Consider the following 19,246-nt stretch of genomic DNA (forward strand, 5'->3'; position numbering starts at 1 on the left):
TCACCCTCGCTGGGTCTCGAACTCACAATCTCTGACACCAAGAACCAACTCTTAACTCGCTGAGCTAATTGGCTGGTAGTGAGACCTGCTGTGTAGCTTCATTTATCCACTCAGGTGAGTCAGTGCCCGGGCAGCTGTTGTGATGAAATGGTCAAAATGTCAATAATTCAGTCATCTAAACAAAAATCTGATAATACATAAATTGCATCTTGACAGCATGGCAATGTTGGTGATTTGTTTTTAATGATAAGTGTTTTGCTTCATAAGAGAAAATATGATGTTTAAAAATTCCACTCTCACATTGGCTGCAGTTGTTCCCATGAGAGCAGAATTCAAAATGTTCTCAAAAATTCAGTTTTTGAATTAAAATTCTGATATTTGCTAAACTTCATCAACCATGACTCCAGAATATTCTCATTTTTTTTCAGGAAGTTTGAAAATGTATTTAGCAAGAATTTGATGGTATATGTTTACAGTACTGTTTACAGTCAAACGTTTTCATGCACTGTAGGCTCAATTTTTGCTTAATCAAAAATCCGAGAAACAAGTTTTGTGGAGGACGGTCTGGAGATGCTCTGTGGCAAGTTTGGTGACAATTGAGCAAAAATTGTGGGAGGAGATACATTTTAAAAGTTTTACAGTTATTGAAAAAAACAGAGTGATGGACTTCATAATTTGTAATGAGTTTAAGTGGACAAAAGTTTCTGCAGTATTGAGGCGACATTGTGGTGAAGTTTCAACACTGTAGCATGTACCGTTGGTTTGGTAGGAATTTTTAAAGTTTTTAAATTTAAACGCTTATTGTGCCCCCCCTAGGAGGGGGGGGCACATGTCCTTGGAGTTGAGTGAATCTGGCATGGGACTGAACCTTTGTGCAAAGTTTGGTGAGTTTTCGCCCATGGGAAGTATGACTTCCTTGGAAGAAGAAGAAAGAAAGAAGAAGAAGAAGAAGAATTCCTAGGAATACAATAGTGTCCCGGCAGCTTAGCTGCCCGGACCCTAATGAGTTTTTTTTTACCTGGTTAAATAAAGGATATTGATTGATTGAAACCATGTATAGAAGCTGAATGTGTGGTGTTGGTCTTTTACAATGTTTTTAATCATAGTAGTGCTGTATTGTGCAGAAAAGTGAGGAACACGCCTTAGAATCGGCCACATATGTCAAACTTAAAGGACATATGTAAATATCACTTTTTGAAGGCTCTTTTATCTCTATTAGGGTGTTTGTTTTGCCCTTCGGCCCCCAAAATGTGAGAATTGACAAAAAGAATCTGTAATGTGCAGGCTCTCTAGATTGAAATCCATGTGGCTTTCCCTCAGTTGTCTTCCAGTAATGTAACTAGGAGTCGAATTTGCATAACCCCACCCCTACCTGGGACCGGTAGAAGGGGCCGAGCAAGCAGTGGTTCATTTTCATTTAAAGGGACAGGCACTGAAACCAGCCGTTCTGAACAGGGCTGTTTTGAGAGGATGAAAAGAGCCTATCGGTACATTGCATGCACCACTAATACACTACAAATCTACTACAAATCCCACAATGCACTGCCAGGGGTTGGCATGTCAATCAAGGGCCAAGTGAGTATGAGTCCTTTCCCCACTTGTTCACCCCCAAAAAATGGCTAAACGAAAACGAAACAGGGGTGGAAAGCTGACTATGTTTGCAGATTTAAAGGGCAAAGCTGTTTGTCTTCTGTGCAGAAACAGTGTGGCTGTAGCATAATGGAAGAATACAGCGACAAAACACCACGACAGGTACAAGCATCTGGAAACAAAGGTGCCCTGTGCAAAAAGGTTTTCACTATAGAAAAGATGCAGATAGAGCCATAAGAAATGAATGCAAGTGAATTTTTATTTAATTGATTAATGTTGTTTTATATGCAACAACTTACAGGCATAGTCATTTCAGTAACATAGTAAAATAGTCCTGGTGTACTGCCACCTCCCTGTCAACGTTTCAGACACATCTTCTGCCCCTCCCACTCAGGAACCACCTCATCTATCAGTCTCTGTTGTTTGCTAGTTTGAGTCAGATCTATCAGTTATTAGCTGTGTTGGCCACGTTACTTTTAATTAATTATAGTTACTAGTTACTTTCCCCAAAATGTAACTGAGTTAGTAACTGAGTTACTAGGCTACATTATAAAAATAAATAATTACCAGGAAAAGTAACTATGTGTTACTTTTCTATAAAATGCTCAAATATGTCAAATTACTAGAACTTGCCCTCCTAACCCCCAAAACATAACCATAACCACTGTTCATCTGGAACTAGTGGAGCCTGCCTGTGTGGAGGAGTGAGTTGGTTACTTCCAGATGAACGTCTTTTTTCTCACTAGGACTGAAAAAGATCAATCAAAAGAAATGAATCAATCAAAAGAAATGAATCAATCAAAAGAAATGAATCAATCAAAAAAATGAAAACCAACCCAGTCATTTTGGCTCTTGGGCCTTTGCCTGGTCAGTAATCCAGCTGTGGCCCCTCTAACCTAATCTAATCTGGAGCCATACACTTCCACTTCACACAGGTTCAGGTACTCTTTTCTCCCAGGAATGATGATGTTGACGTAGCGACCTTCCATCCCATTACACTGGAACTTTTGGGTTAAACCTCCGGGGATGCTTGAGATGACAGCACATCTACAAGAAGATAAGTGAAACTATGTTTACTTTTTTTGATTGATCCTGAATGTATCGTTCCAATATGACAGCTAGTTATAGTACAGGTTTCATCAATAGGCTGTAGATTACCTTGGATTGCTGTTGCCATTGTTTTTATTAGAGTCTCCGATGCGGATCTCAGCTCCGTTGAGTCTGGCGGAGGCACCTTCTATGTTTGTTATGTCAACTGAGAACACCTTGAAGGTTTTGCCCAGGTCCACTCGCCACCAGGGGTTGAGGTCCGCCTTTGTGTGAGTGCAGGAACCTAAGTTCCAGTTGGCGGCTCGATTCCCATCTATGGCATTAAATGGAAAGCCTGTGGGATACAGTGAAGACTGTGTAGCTTTCCCATAGAACGCCAGGTTCTCTCCTGCATAAAGGGCACAGTTGCAGACATCAGCCATCAAACATTTAGTTCTCCTCAATGCTATCTGCAGAAAAATAGTGCATGTATGTCTTGACCATAAAATGTCATGCTATTTGTATATTGTTGTTTTAACAAGTAGATATCAATTATAACCAGATGTGAATGAGGTTTGCATCTATGAAATGAAAGTGGTTTGAATTTTGCTGTGACTGTGGCCTTGGCAACGATGTCTCACCAGTTGGAGAGCGGTAACCGTAGACTTCCACCTCACACAGTGTAAGATACTTCTTTTGACCGTAAAGAGACACAGTCACGTAACGTCCCTCCACACGTGTGGTGAAAGGAAATCTATGAGATCTGCCTGCTGGGATCTGGGGGATTACAGCAGCCCTGAAAGAGAGAGGGAGGAAGGAAGCAGCATTTTAATACTGTTGTATCAGTATTGGAAGGGGTGGAGCAGAGTAGTTGTCATGACCCTGTTGTGTTCTTGTCTTGTCTTAGTGTTTTGTCCTTTTGTGCATCCTGGTGTCTTGTCTTGGTGTCATTTTCTTTGTGGTTGAGTTGTTTCCTGTTTTACTTGTCTTGTTTTCCTGTGTGTTGTGGTCTGTGTCTTTGTCCTAGTTTAGTTCCTGTTTTAGTTTGAAGTCCTTGTCCTGTCTTCCTGTGCTCCCTGCCCTTGATTACCTAATGTGTCTCACCTGTGTTAATTGCACCACCTGTGTCTTGTTCCCTAATGTATTTAAACTCAGTGTCTCCCTTTGTCCAATTCTCTGTGTGTGTTATCTGCCTTTATCCTCTGCCATGTTCCTGTGTTTCCCCGTGGATTTGTGAGTGAACTAAACCCCTTTTGTGTAACTGATATCCTGGCTGTCTGCATTTGGGTCCTTCCTCCCTCAACCCTGATAGTAGGGTAGTATTAAGTCACTTTTATTGCTGTTTTTGAACTTATTTCTCTATACAGTGGCAAGTTAAACATAAAACAATATTTTAAATATCAGTGTGTTGTTTTTGTTTTCTACAATTTTAGAGTGAAAAGGGGAATAAAAGCAACAGCCTGCAAAAGAATGGGAAACGCAGAAGACTTGAGCTCTCGGATAACTTTGACCAGACAAGCTGTTTGTACACTGTGATAGTTTCCAAAGGGGGGGTTACTAACTATGCAGGGTGGCCAAACCATTATCATTTTTTCTCATTTTGAAAATGAGATGAGAATAATAAAAAAAAAAGTTTAAAATGTAAAGGGAATGTGTCTGTAACTTTACGTCATTTCCACTTGCTTAAAGCAGAAGTAAGCGATCCGGTCGTTTGGGCTAATGCTGCGTTCCAGGTAGGGATGGGTATTGATAAGAATTTAGCGATTCCGATTCCATTATCAATATTGCTTATCGATTCGATTCCTTATCGATTCTCTTATCGATTCTCATTGGGTGAGGGAATAAAAGAGAAATGGGTTTGTTTGCATTAATGCAGTGGTTCCCAACCTTTTTTGTCTCATGACCCCTTTTGACATCACAAATTTCTGGTGACCCTCATTCAAGATGAGCAAGCTCAGATATTTGTATATGCTGCATTTTATTTGATCTTGATTTATATTCAAGAAAGTGGAATGTATAAAGAATATAGTTGTTTAAGATTGTGAAAAATAATTAGTTTATTTAAAAAAATTTTTTAATCAATTACTAGACATTTAAGGCGATCCCATTTGAATTCCAGGCGACCCCACATGGGGTCCCAACCCCAAGGTTGAAAACACTGCATTAATGGCTCTAACATTAAAAAAGTAGACAGGACCGACCTGCCTGGACAGGTTAACAGTAGACCACTGTGGCTGTGGGCCAGCTGTGCTCACAGGAGGAATTTAACAATGTTTCCATTTGATGGTTTTTATGCATCTGTAGGTTATTGTTTTCATAACGTTCGTTTTTATGCGGAGTGAGCGAGCGAGCGAAAGAGAGAGAGCGCGCAAGAGAAAAGACACAGGGCGCAGCTACCGTTTCACGTGGCTACGACGAAACCTGAAACGAGGTGGTTGGAAATGAAGAGAGAAAAACACAAAGAATAGACATGTAGCCTGTTCAGGAGACGTTGACCTGTCCTCCTCACGACGTGAGGGAGGGAGGACCAGAGGGTGGCTCTGGCTCACAGGTTAGTGATGAGGAAACGTCACTGTCAGCTGCATCTGTCAGCAGCTCCGCTCCACGCAGACACGCCACTAACTTTATTTTGTGAGAACAAACGGTGACGTGTGGATATAAACACTAAGCATCCTCATTTATAATGATGATTGGTTTTAACGTAACGTCACGTAATTAATCAATTAATGCGCGAGTTTCTGAACCAAACGGAATCGATAAGGGAATCATTAAAGCAGACACGCACACGATTCCAAGAATTGATCCAAGTTGGAACCGGTTCCGAAGAGGAACCGGTTTTCGATTCCCATCCCTAGTTCCAGGCAGGCTTTTGAAACGGTAAATTACAGCTTCAAGTCACGACTTACGACTTTGTAGCGTTCCAGGCAACCCACTCGTGTTTTACCTGTGAAAGTCACTATAACGGCCACTCGTAACTTCTGACCCATGAACTTGTACCAGATCGAACTGGTACGACTTCACAGGTCGGAAAAACACGAGTTACGGGCTGCCTTGAACGCACCATAACGTCTTAGCAGCCCCCGCCCTCGTCATGGATCTATTGGTCCTCGTCCCTACGTCACCACATTCACGGCGTCCCTTGGCTGCACACACAGCCCTGCATGCCGTTCTCTCTCCTCATTGGATAAAACTTGTAGGATACGAGAAAAGTTTTCTCCTGGGCTCAGAGCAGAGCAGAGGGACTGACAGACCCGTGTTTCAGTCCAAACACTCTATAGAAGTGATTGCTGTCGGAAGATATAACTATTTAAGACTTATATTAACACAAAAATATTGCTTACTTCTGCTTTAAGGGGAGAAGGGAAAATCTTATGTTAGGTTCTTTTAAGTTGTTCAACATATACCACACAGCAGGTCTTTGTCATACACACAGACGTTTTCTCCTTTGTTTTCACCAGTGAGGGGGCGTGACCTTTCAAGTGACGTAGGGTTGCGGTCTTCTATTGTAACTTTGGGCCACCCCCGGTCAAATTTTCTGTTAACAGTTAAGCGAGTGGGACAGAAGAAAAGAGATTTATGCCTTCAGCCTAGGCCATATGAAGAATGGACAAAAATGGCAAGCCATGGGACCCGGCTAGTCCATATAGGTTGCACAACTGATAAGCACCCACCTAACCGGTCCAATCAGGAATCACCAAAACTGTTGCTAAGTAAAACAGACCGTTACTAGGGACGCTGCTCTGATGGGAGTAGCACAGAGCAGAAGGACTATGCAGGATATTTACCTTATGTTACCATCATTAAATGGCTTGGGACTAATTATGATGTTAGATAAATGACTGTAACTTGTTACAGGGAGAGTGGAGGCTCTCTGCCTTCCACACCGCTGCTGGAAACCAAACCTTCGATCAGAGCCTCGGACCCGGTGTCACAGCTCTCGTCTCTGTGGCACCACGAGTCCGTGACACAAACGTGTCCCATGAACGTATCTGATTTGGAAGTTTGACTGACAGACGGGCCATCCAACCAAAGTTGTCTGAGACTAATTTGATTGGTTGGCCAGAGTTTGGCCCAGGATGCTCCTTACACAGATGACCAAATTTCGTCATTGATATGTCAAATCACACATCGATTACTGTCTAATACTTACCAGATATACTCAGATTTTTATGATTTTGCCAATATTTTGCCAAGAATGAGCTGCCTGGGATGGTACTTTTAATGCCACTGTAGCTATAAGTTCAAATTCGTTTGCAAAAATAGAGTATTATTAAAATTGTGATATGGCAGGCAATTGCAGTTGCAGTATGGTTTTCGTTACAGCCCATTCTTGAGCAAAGTTAGGTTTCTCATCTACATCATTTATGACCAACGAGGACTCACAGTGGGTTTGCGAGGCCGTAGTGTCTTAAAGTGTTGCCAACATGAATCTCTGCCCCATTGATGTTCTCTGCACAGCAGTCTCCTCTGTTGGTGATGACGATGGAGGTGATGATGTAGGAGTCCAGCAGGTCCACTCTCCACCAGGGATTGGTCTGTGCCGCAGTGTGGGTGCATGAACCAGCATAATAATTTGATTCACGGTTTCCATCGATGGCGTTGTAGGCGGCACCAAACTCATGATGGCGGAATGACTGAGTCGCTCTACCACGCAGAGCCAAATTTTCTGTGAATGGGAAAAATGACATAACATTTGGTTATTGAGGTCACTCACACATTACTGTGGTGTTTCTTTCATTTAAAAGATTTGAATACTTGTTCCATCACTGGACGCAGCTCTGAAAACTCAATGACCTTGACTGCAAACACTTCATCATTTCTTTTAGGTGACTACAAGGACATGCAGTCTACATACACTACTGTGATTCTAACACTTGATAATACTTCACTTACTGTAGTTATAAGCTGAGCACATCCCCAGGAGAGGCAGCAGCAGCAGCAGGGCTGAACTGGGTTTCATTGTTCTGGTTCTGAGGAGAGAAGAATTGCATTAAACAGATGTAATGAAATAGGTACCGAACCCTCAACAATCTGAGATACTATAAGACAAGTGTGTAAAACATGCTGCAAATAACAAACATACATGAACCCTTTAGCCAAACACACACAACAATTAAATAAACACCAAAATTGTGATTTTAAAAGCAATGCTACTTAACTTCTTAGCTTACCTTGACTTGCAAAGTAAATTCAGTTGCAGGTGAGAAGTCACTGATGATTCTGTGCTGATGAGGGGAATATTTATACCCACATCTTATTTGTTCTTCCTCGTGACTTAAGAAAGATTCGTTTGAACAATAAAGCAGGTCACTGATTGGTAGCTGTAAAGACAGCCTCTTTGATTTCGTCTGATTGTGGATTCAAACATCAGTCTTCCAGCCTATGACATGGCTTAGACTAGAGTAAGATCAGATAAGATGAACTTTATTTTTTTCTCTCTCTCTCTGTGATGGGAGAGAGAGAGAAATGTTTTAATTTAATAATAAAAAAAAAATTGTCACAGGACTCCTATTGCATATTCATGAACATACAAAATGTAAGATTTTTCCCTAAAGCTAATTTCTATCTGCAGTCCCGCGGTTCACACTAAAACAACATTTAGACAAGGACAAAACAAAGTATAACATGGTACAAATACAATATATCACACAGTGGTAGCTTCAGTCGGAAGGAGCGAGGAGTATAGGCTATACGGCTAATTGTGTGACTAACCAAACCAAATGACAAAACTAATGTTAGCTTGTCAGAAAATAAGCAATATTAGACCTGAAATGCACCTGCGTGCACAGTAAAATTCTTGGACCGGCGCAAGAGGCACGTCTTGCCAAGAATGTTTTCATTCATTAAGAATGAAAGTCGGAGGTTTGAAGACCGTCGTAGTTCCGACCATAAACGGCGATTTGGCGGCGATATTCCCATGTCCCGCCGGGCAGTGTCTGTAAAATTGAAAGTAAGGAACCGCTGGTCGGCTCGCCCAGCATTTCCACCACTAATAATAATAACAAAATAACGATAGAGACAAAACGATATATTTATCGAAAATGGGCCCATTAACAAGTGTGGGTAACGTAGATTCATCCACATTCATATGAGACTTTTTTTATAACCAAATAAAAACTCCTCGTTGTCCCTTTAAGTTACAAAATGCTATACCGATTATATTTGACAAAGACTAAAACAGCTAGAATTTAGTAGGCCTTATGCTATTATGTTATGCTACAGTGATGTTCTGGTATTGCTCTTTATTATACAGTGCTACAGTGCTCTCTGTTGAACAAACCTATTTTACTTTATGCTAAGACAGGTTTTAACTTGATGTTACTATATAAAAATATGGTGGATTTATAAATGTCTGATGCAACTGTAACAGGAGGTCTGCGGTGCACTCACTCACCTATAATAGATGTGCAAACCTGACTGCCAAGCAGTAATTGACCTCTTGGCAAAAGGGTTTGCATTGTCGCCCGGGGTACAGGAGACCAGAGTTCAAACCCCACCCGGGGAAGTCCGTACCAAACACAACCCTTGTAGTGAAACAAGAAATACCCTTGTATCTATAGATATCGTGCTTTGGTCATGTTTTTCCATATCTCAAACTGGATTTTTGGGAGAACCAAGGATTATTTCCAGGCAGAAATCATAATTTTCAGCGTGTTCATTTTGTCGCCTCACTTTTAAAGATTTATATCCTTATAGTAAGGGCATTTTATGAGATACTTGACGAAGGTACCCGTAATTAGATTTTCATAAAATTCCTAAATGTTTAATTTGGCCGCAAGTAACTTGTGAGGGGTCAAACTCAGGGTTTTTCATGATTCTGCATTGATTTCAAGCATTAGTTTTTCACCCAAAACACTCCTTGGTGAAAAAAAAGAGAAAGGGAGGGAGAGAGAAAAGACACTGGGCATGCACCAGATTTCACATACCAACAAAAACTGAAGAAAAGCACAAGCATGTGCTACATTGATTGCAAACACGATATGTTAATTTGCACACACACTGAGCATCACTCTCCATCCAGCATCCAGGCTCTAAAAGTGGTCAAAGATAGATGTTGCAATGTGTCACCAACTTGTTCATTCCATACTAGAAGACTTGGTGCTGTCGTTAAAAATCATGTCAGGTCATACAAAATACCAGTTACTTTTGTTGTGTGGTGTATTCATTTTTGCTTAACTGATTTAAGTAAAACTAAAGATTTTGTAATCTAAGTAATATTATTAACCTTACTTTCATTTAATGAGTTAAACAAATGTTTGATAAAACTCAGTCTTGTCAAGATTTAGTTAATGGGCTCTATGCACAGCTTCACTACTTCCTGAATTTAAGGCAGCTCCTTTATTTCCTGTCTTGCATTATTGGACAAACTGATTGATCCAGGTGTGTCTGAGTAGTCACAATGGTCAGACACACCTGGATTCATCAGTTTGTCCAATAATGTAACTGTGCGTTCACACCAAAAGCTTCCAAAGCGTCAAAAACGCTCGAGGGTGGGCGTCAGACAAGACAGCTCCCAAAATGGCAAATATTTTCAGCCGTTTTGGCCGCTCATCACGTGACTGACGTCAAAGTTCGATCACGCTGGTCATTGGGAAGCCGAAATACAAAAAAAAGGGGAAAAAAAGGCAGCCGACGGACATCTCTATTCTGACAGGTTGCAGCCGGTTGCCGCCGAACCACGTCACAGCTAATTACCCTAAAGTTAAACCTGGCTCAACTTCTCGTCTGGTGACGCCTGTTGACGCTTTGGTCACTCAGTGCCGCCGGGCTCTCATTGAAAATGAATTGACTTCCAGCGTTTTGACGCTTTGGAAGCTTTTGGTGTGAACGCACAGTAAGACAGGAAATAAAGGAGCTGCCTTAAATTCAGGAAGTAGTGGAGCTGTGCATAGAGCCCATTGTTCTTGTGTTCATTGAGATATTGATTAAAATCTTACTTTATTTATACTGAGCACTGTACATATATGTCCAGGAGACTTTCTCGAGACATGAGCGAGGGAGGATCAGATCATAGAATAGGTTTAGTGATAAGGAAAGCCACTATCAGCTGCACATCTGTCAGCAGGTCAGCTCCACGCAGACACTACGTAAACTTTATTTTTTAAGACTAGAAGTTGACTTAGGGGATATCACGCCTGTGGATTGTTTTTTTTGTTCCGACTCAGCAACGAAACTGATATCTCTGACGTAAAACGCTCCCTGTTTAGGAACAACTGCTCCAAACCAACCAGATGTAAATACATCCTTAGTAAACAGTGACATTAGTGACAGTTGGATATTTACACTAACACTTCTGCTGAAGTACAGAATGTACTTTTGACTCTGCAAATAGGTACCAGTCCCGACTGGCGAGGTGCCGGATCTTGGCACAAATTAAACACTGTAACTCAATAATCATTATAGATAAGGGTGAGTATACAGTGCTTACAACATGTCACTGTTTAAAGCAGATATCAGTGGAATGTTTTTGTTAATATAAGTCCTAAATAGTCCTATTTTCCGTCAGCAATCACTTACATGAAGTATTTCAGCCTAAACACGAGTCTCTCCGTCACTCTGCTCTGCTGTAACCCGAGGAGAAAATTTTCCTTGTGGGATACAAGTGTTATCCAATGAGGGGAGAGAACGGCATGAAGGGCTGTGTGTGCAGCCAAGGGATGCGCGTGAATGTGGTGACGTAGCACGAGGACCAATTGATGCCTGAGAAGGGCGGGGGCTGCTAACTCATGGTGCGTTCAAGGAAACTCGTACTTTGTGTTTTTCCTTCCTGTGAAGTCATACCAGTTCGATCTGGTACGAGTTCACGGGTCGGAAGTTACGAGTGGCCGTTATAGGGAACTTTCACAGACAACAGGACGGTAAAAACACGAGCTACGGGTTACCTGGAACGCTACCAAGTCGTAGTTGTGACTTGAAGCTGTAACTTACGGTTTCAAAAGCCTGCCTTGAACACAGCATTAGCCGAAACGGCCGTGCCGATGATATCTGCTTTAAGTCAACTTCTAGTCTTACAAAATAAAGTTTGTGCAGTGTCTGCGTAGAGCTGACCTGCTGACAGATAGTGACTTTCCTCATCACTAAACCTATTCTACCATCTGATCCTCCGTCGCTCAAGTCTCGAGGACAGGACAAAGTCTCCATCCATCCATCCATTTTCATCCACTTATCCGGAGTCGGGTAGCGGGGGCAGCAGTCGGAGCAGGGATCCCCAGACTTCCCTCTCCCCGGACACTTCCTCCAGCTCTTCCGGGGGGACCCCAAGGCGTTCCCAGGCCAGCCGAGTGACGTAGTCACTCCAGCGTGTCCTGGGTCTTCCTCGGGGCCTCTTCCCGGTGGGACATGCCCGTAACACCTCACGAGGGAGGCGTCCAGGGGGCATCCTATACAGGTGCCCAAGCCACCTCAGCTGGCTCCTCTTGATGTGGAGGAGCAGCGGCTCTACTCCGAGCTCCTCCCGGGTGACAGAGCTCCTCACCCTATCTCTAAGGGAGCGCCCCGCCACCCTGCGGAGGAAACTCATTTCGGCTGCTTGTATCCGGGATCCCGTTCTTTCGGTCATGACCCAGAGTTCATGACCATAGGTGAGGGTGGGAACGTAGATCGACCGGTAAATCGAGAGCTTTGCCTTTCGGCTCAGCTCCTTCTTCACCACGACGGACCGATACAATGACCGCATTACTGCGGCCGCCGCACCGATCCACCTGTCGATCTTGCGTTCCGTTCTCCCCTCACTCGTGAACAAGACCCCGAGATACTTAAACTCCTCCACCTGAGGCAGGAACTCTCCCCCGACCTGGAGGGTGCAAACCACCTTTTTCCGGTTGAGAACCATGGCCTCGGACTTAGAGGTGCTGATTCTCATCCCAGCTGTTTCACACTCGGCTGCAAACCGCCCCAGTGCATGCTGAAGGTCCTGGCTCGAGGGAGCCAACAAGACCACATCATCCGCAAAAAGCAGAGGTGAAATCAAGTGGCTCCCGAACCGTACCCCCTCCGGCACTTGGCTGCGCCTAGAAATTCTGTCCATAAAAATAATGAACAGAACCGGTGACAAAGTCCTGCCGGAGTCCAACACGCACCGGGAACAGGTCTGACTTACTGCCGGCAATGCGAACCAAGCTCCTGCTCCGGTCATACAGGGACCGTACAGCCCTCAGCAGAGGGCCTCCGACCCTATACTCCCGGAGCACCTCCCACAGGATGCCACGTGGGACACGGTCGAAAGCCTTCTCCAAGTCCACAAAACACATGTGGACTGGTTGGGCAAACTCCCATGCACCCTCGAGCACCCTGCGGAGGGTGTAGAGCTGGTCCAGTGTTCCACGGCCAGGACGAAAACCGCATTGTTCCTCCTGAATCCGAGGTTCGACTATCGGCCGAATTCTCCTCTCCAGCACCCTGGAATAGACTTTCCCCGGGAGGCTGAGGAGTGTGATCCCCCTGTAGTTGGAACACACCCTCCGGTCCCCCTTTTTGAAGAGAGGGACCACCACCCCGATCTGCCAGTCCAGAGGCACTGTCCCCGACTGCCACGCGATGCTGCAGAGGCGTGTCAGCCACGACAGCCCCGCAACATCCAGAGACTTGAGGTACTCAGGGCGGATTTCATCCACCCCCGGTGCCTTGCCACTGAGGAGCTTCCGGACTACCTCAGTGACTTTAGCTTGGGTGATGGATGAATCAACCTCTGAATCCTCAGCCTCTGCTTCCTCGACGGAAGGCGTGTCAGTGGGATTGAGGAGATCCTCGAAGTATTCCTTCCACCGCCCGACGATATCCCCAGTCGAGGTCAACAGCTCCCCCCCTCCACTGTAAACAGTGTTGGCGGAGCACTGCTTCCCCCTCCTGAGGCGGCGGATGGTTTGCCAGAATTTCCTTGAGGCTGACCGGTAGTCCTCCTCCATGGCCTCCCCAAACTTTTCCCAGACCCGAGTTTTTGCTTCCGTGACCGCCCGGGCTGCCGTCCGCTTGGCCTGCCGGTACCCGTCAGCTGCCTCGGGGGTCCCCCGAGCTAGCCAGGCTCGGTAGGACTCCTTCTTCAGCTTGACGGCATCCCTTACTTCTGGTGTCCACCACTGGGTTCGGGGATTGCCACCGCGACAGGAACCGGAGACCTTACGGCCACAGTTCCGGACGGCCGCGTCAACAATGGAAGTGGAGAACATGGTCCACTCGGACTCAATGTCTCCAGCCTCCCTCGGAATCCGGTCAAAGCTCAAAGGGGATTCTGCCAGACGTTCCCAGCAGACCCTCACGATACGCTTGGGTCTGCCAAGTCTGACCAGCTTCCTCCCCTGCCAGCGGATCCAACTCACCACCAGGTGGTGATCAGTTGACAGCTCAGCCCCTTTCTTCACCCGAGTGTCCAAGACATACGGGCAGAGGTCAGATGACACGACTACAAAGTCGATCATTGACCTGCGGCCTAGGGTGTCCTGGTGCCACGTGCACTGATGGACACCCTTATGCTCGAACATGGTGTTCGTTATGGACAGACTGTGGCTAGCACAGAAGTCCAATAACAAAACACCACTGGGGTTCAGATCGGGAAGGCCGGTTCTGTTCATTATTTTTATGGACAGAATTTCTAGGTGCAGCCAAGGGCCGGAGGGGGTACGGTTCGGGAGCCACTTGATTTCATCTCTGCTTTTTGCAGAAGATGTGGTCTTGTTGGCTCCCTCGAGCCAGGACCTTCAGCATGCACTGGGGCGGTTTGCAGCCGAGTGTGAAGCAGCTGGGATGAGAATCAGCACCTCTAAGTCCGAGGCCATGGTTCTCGACCGGAAAAAGGTGGCTTGCACCCTCCAGGTCGGGGGAGAGTTCCTGCCTCAGGTGGAGGAGTTTAAATATCTTGGGGTCTTGTTCACGAGTGAGGGGAGAATGGAGCGCGAGATCGACAGGCGGATCGGTGCGGCGGCCGCAGTAATGCGGTCGTTGTATCAGTCCGTCGTGGTGAAGAAGGAGCTGAGCCGAAAGGCAAAGCTCTCGATTTACCGGTCGATCTACGTTCCCACCCTCACCTATGGTCATGAACTCTGGGTCATGACCGAAAGAACGGGATCCCGGATACAAGCAGCCGAAATGAGTTTCCTCCGCAGGGTGGCGGGGCGCTCCCTTAGAGATAGGGTGAGGAGCTCTGTCACCCGGGAGGAGCTCGGAGTAGAGCCGCTGCTCCTCCACATCGAGAGGAGCCAGCTGAGGTGGCTCGGGCACCTGTATAGGATGCCCCCTGGACGCCTCCCTCGTGAAGTGTTCCGGGCATGTCCCACCGGGAGGAGGCCCCGAGGAAGACCCAGGACACGCTGGAGTAACTACGTCACTCGGCTGGCCTGGGAACGCCTTGGGGTCCCCCCGGAAGAGCTGGAGGAAGTGTCCGGGGAGAGGGAAGTCTGGGGATCCCTGCTCCGACTGCTGCCCCCGCGACCCGACTCCGGATAATGCGGCGGACAATGGATGGATGGGCCATCTTGTAAAGTTCCCACCATGCAAACCCATCAAATGATATCACATGATAGGGTAACTCAGTGTCTCAGGACAGGTCTGCCACTTTGCCACATTGTGATTTCACTGCATTAAACCAATGCAAAAGAGATTACAGGTCAAGTAAACGTGTGATCACATATATACATTCCATGTATTACTGTAATTTGAGGGAGGACATTAGCATTTATTGAAGAAACTCAAAAGTTACACCAAACTGAAAACCTTAAGATATTTAATTCTGGGAGTGATTCTATCACCCCACTGTTCACTACACATGCAACTGGAAGTAAAGTCAGGGTCATGTTCTTTAGCACTGTTTGTTTTCATTGTTACTGGGTATTAGAGAGTTTTACTCACAGCTCCTTCAAACAACAGTCCACTAGTGAAACAGAGGAGGAAGACCACCTGAAAATGTGACGCCATCTGTGGAAAGACAACAAAACAAGCTGACTGTTTAGTCTTTTGCAGAACATCAGTGACCTCAGTGATTGTAATCCTGATTTAAGCGAATCATCTATTTATTAGGCTATTATGGATTTCAGTTGATAGGTGGTAAACTTCCAAATGCTCACTTACCTGTACTGGTATCTGACACAGGAGGAGGAACAAACAGGAAGGGTGTTGAGGGGTGGATATCCATCCTGTCCTACTCCTTTTATACCTACTCAGAGATTGAACTCTGATGTTGATTCTTCATCAGTTTCCAGTTTCCACACTCAACTAATATTGAAACAATGTTGATTATCAAAGATCACAGAACAGAATTTCAATGGTATTTTTATTAAAGCAATACTTACCTTTCTGGAACTTTTGCACATTTCTTTGTCTAAGTTAAAATGCTATTAATAATCTGATGATACATTAAAATGTAAGAGAAACCCAACAGGGTTAAAAACTCATCATTTTTTCATTCTCATATAATTCTGAGAAAAGTCTGACCAATAATATTATTCGGTCCGATTAATAAGATTTGACGAGCGACCGAACCTACTTAATATGTAATCACTTTGTGCACCCCTCTCCTCCTCTCCCCCTCCCGACCAGGAAGAACGCTTATTGACACCAGAGCAGTAGCAGGACATGAGCAGAGGAGACTAGAGTCACAACACACAAGAAAGAAGGTTTTTGGAAATAAATAGTTTTTTAAAAGACCAATAACTGCAGCCGCAGCTGGTCGCGGAGTTTCATGTCTGATATTGTAACGTTGATAGTGAGCAGCCCCGAGTGATACGTAAACACAGGAAGTCACATGTGTCTATAAAGCATCCAACGGCTAGGGGGCTAGGCTACTGTTAGCTCTGTGCTAACGGCTAGGCTACTGTTAGCTCTGTGCTAACGGCTAGGCTACTGTTAGCTCTGTGCTAACGGCTAGGCTACTGTTAGCTCTGTGAGTTCTCAGCGGTCCGGACCCGGTTGAACTCCGGACCGGCGCGGCTCGACTCGGCTCGGTTTGGATTTATTTTCACCCTGAACCAGCGCATCAGGTGGCGCTGGTCCGGCCGCCAGCCCGGCTCGTTGAGAACTGTAATCTGTAACAATCACTTCCCCTGCGTCTCCAGTAGCAGTAGGCTAACAACAGTTTATTATAAAACTCATCAGTCATCATCACTGAGTCCGTTTATACGGTTTAAAACTCCGGTGTTGTGTTTGTTTGTGTTGTTCCCGTTTCACTCGCGTTCCTGTTCTGTTTACCGTTGCCATGCCAACGCATGCCGCAGGGAGGGAGGGGGCTCGTGGAGGTGCGGCAGGAGGGAGAGGTGGGTGGGACTTGTGAGGGAGGTGGAGCTGTTGATTTTCAAATGTTTGTGCTGTGCTGAGTGAAATGCCAGATCGGTAAGTATTGCTTTAACGCAAATATTGAAACAGTATCTCTCTCTCTCCTCATCTTCTTTCTATCTATTTTTTTTTTCTTTGTGTGTGTGTGTGTGTGTGTGTGTTGTAGAGGATGACATTTGTCGGGAATTCCCGCGGGTCACGTGATTCCCGTGGGATTCCCGCGGGATGGGAGTCAAAATTTTATTGATCCCGTGATTGGGACGGGATGGGAATCAAAATCAACGGGAGCGGGCAGGAGCGGGAACGCCAGACTTTCAGCTGTGTTAAACAACCAAAAGGACAAGGACAGATGCGTCCATTTTTGTAGTCATCTTTCAGTGGCACTTTTCTCTTCTCTCTTCTACTCTTTCACTTAGCAGCCTTGGTGATTTTGGGCGCCGCCTTGATTAAAAAGCAGATGTAGCGTCTTTTGCGAGCATTACTTTCAATATAGACGCACGTCATGTGCGCTCACAACCCAAAGCGACGCCGTAGCGGCGTGCATTCGGTGCGATGGGCTTGTTTTTTCGTGCACATCCCACCTGCTTCTCCTCCGGTGTCCGGTCTCAGGTTGTGTCTCTCTAGTTACTCTCACAACCGACCCGGTGTCTAAGCACGGCGACCAAGCTTTGATAAATACAGCGTGTCCTCCCGTGTTTCAGCTGGGTCGATACCGCGGAGCTATTTAAAAAAAAGAAAGAAAAAAAGCGCTGGTCGCCGTGGAGCTGAGAACAGCGGAGTTTTCTCTCCTAAAGCTGACATGTGGTCGGGTCACAGTCTCACAGTCTCGCCCTTAATTAATATTTCTTCAACCTTAAAGCTCTCTGTCTGTCCACCGACTGTCCTGACCTGTCCCTGGCTGAACATCACACAGAGCTGCTTGTGTGACTGGATATTGAGTTTTAATGTTTACATCAGTTCAACAAATCAGTTTATACTACTGTGATTTACGTAGTTAAATAATAAGATATAATTCATATCAGAGTTAATATCATAATATCGCTGCTCATCACCCCCCCACCCTGTGCGCACGGGCCTTTGCCACCTTGTATGCAAAAAAACCCAGGGAAAACCCTGACAACAATGGAGGGAGGTGGAGGAGATGAAGCCGTTAAGTGTGAGCTACAAAATAAAGTCAGGAATAATGAATAAAAAATAAAAACGGGAGTGGGATGGGAGTGGGAGTAATTTTGAGTGGGAGCGGGATGGGATTGGGAGTCATTCTACTGGAGTGGGACGGGATGGGATTTATTTTTTTTACTCTGGACCGGGATTGGGACGGAATGGGATTTTTTCTCTGGGAGTGGGACGGGACGGGAGTGAAAATCCACTCCCGTGTCATGCTCTAGTTGTTTGTCCCAGTCTGGTTCTGACCAAGGGGGTGGGACTGGGTTCAGGGGATTTGTTGATGAATGAATTGCCCCTTGTGGGATTAATAAAGTTGTTTTGAATACTGTTGTAAATGTCTTTTTCTGCACTTTTAAATACCACTATACAGTATGTCATTTTGTTGGAAAATCTCAATAAAAAGATTTGAAAAAATAAAAAATAAAAATAAAAATAGTGAAACAGTTTTAAAATGTCAGCCTAACTAAACATCAGTGCGGTTAGGGTTAACGGATGAAAACAGTTGATGTAAGCACTGTAACATGCACATTGGTGGGAAGTGATAAAGGATCATGGAGTGTGGTAGCTAACCATGATGCCATACCTCTTAATAAAATATATTATGCACACCTGCTCATCAAGGCAGAAGATACTCTTGTTAGTTGTCTACTCCTTTGCTGCATTCAGCTGAGACTGAGCATAAATGCCCTTTCCTCGTAGGCTACCTACAAAAACAAAAGGTTTCTGATGTAATTTAAATTATAAACAAGTATTACAAGAAGTTCATCGAGAATGTGGAAAACACACAAAAACACTTACGGTAGCCTACATGCTTGGCCCTCATTTGGACATCTTCCACAAATGCTGCTACCGTCATCATCATTGCAGAGAAGCACACTGTCAAAGTAACCCCTTCCTCAGAGCTGGAGAAAATACATGGCAATATGAACTGCAAGGTAGGAAATGAATACCTACAATGTGATGTAACAAATAAGAATAATAGATGGAGGTGCTTGGACAATACAACATAAAATATAAACGTTCTGCACACAGCTATGTCCGAATACACTTTGCCGGTCTGTTGACAGAATAATTTAAGTTATACTTACATGCAGAATTAAAAGGTGGTAATTGTAAATATTGTATACTGTACTCCGTTGTCTGCTCTTCTAGCATTCATATGAAGCTTAGTCGAGAGTTCCCAGGTGGTGTTATGTTGTGT

At 44.9% G+C, this 19,246-nt stretch overlaps 1 protein-coding gene across 1 annotated transcript in view; it reads right to left on the reverse strand.

The window, feature by feature from the left end:
- Positions 1–2,170: 2,170 nt before the first annotated feature.
- The window catches only part of LOC146992481 (uncharacterized), a 30,970-nt gene continuing 13,894 nt past the window's right edge, over positions 2,171–19,246 (reverse strand). Inside the window, exons 9-14 of the mRNA XM_085788533.1 lie at positions 15,679–15,690; positions 7,513–7,589; positions 7,003–7,285; positions 3,261–3,415; positions 2,749–3,028; positions 2,171–2,637 (exon numbers count right to left, since the gene is read on the reverse strand). Of these exons, the coding sequence (XP_085644659.1) occupies positions 2,487–2,637; positions 2,749–3,028; positions 3,261–3,415; positions 7,003–7,285; positions 7,513–7,589; positions 15,679–15,690 (958 nt within the window). The 3' untranslated portion in view covers positions 2,171–2,486. The remainder of the gene's footprint in view (positions 2,638–2,748; positions 3,029–3,260; positions 3,416–7,002; positions 7,286–7,512; positions 7,590–15,678; positions 15,691–19,246) is intronic.

Source organism: Trachurus japonicus, chromosome 1, assembly GCF_045865225.1.
Source record: "Trachurus japonicus isolate A0001 chromosome 1, Traja_1.0".
Taxonomy (NCBI): Eukaryota; Metazoa; Chordata; class Actinopteri; order Carangiformes; family Carangidae; genus Trachurus; species Trachurus japonicus.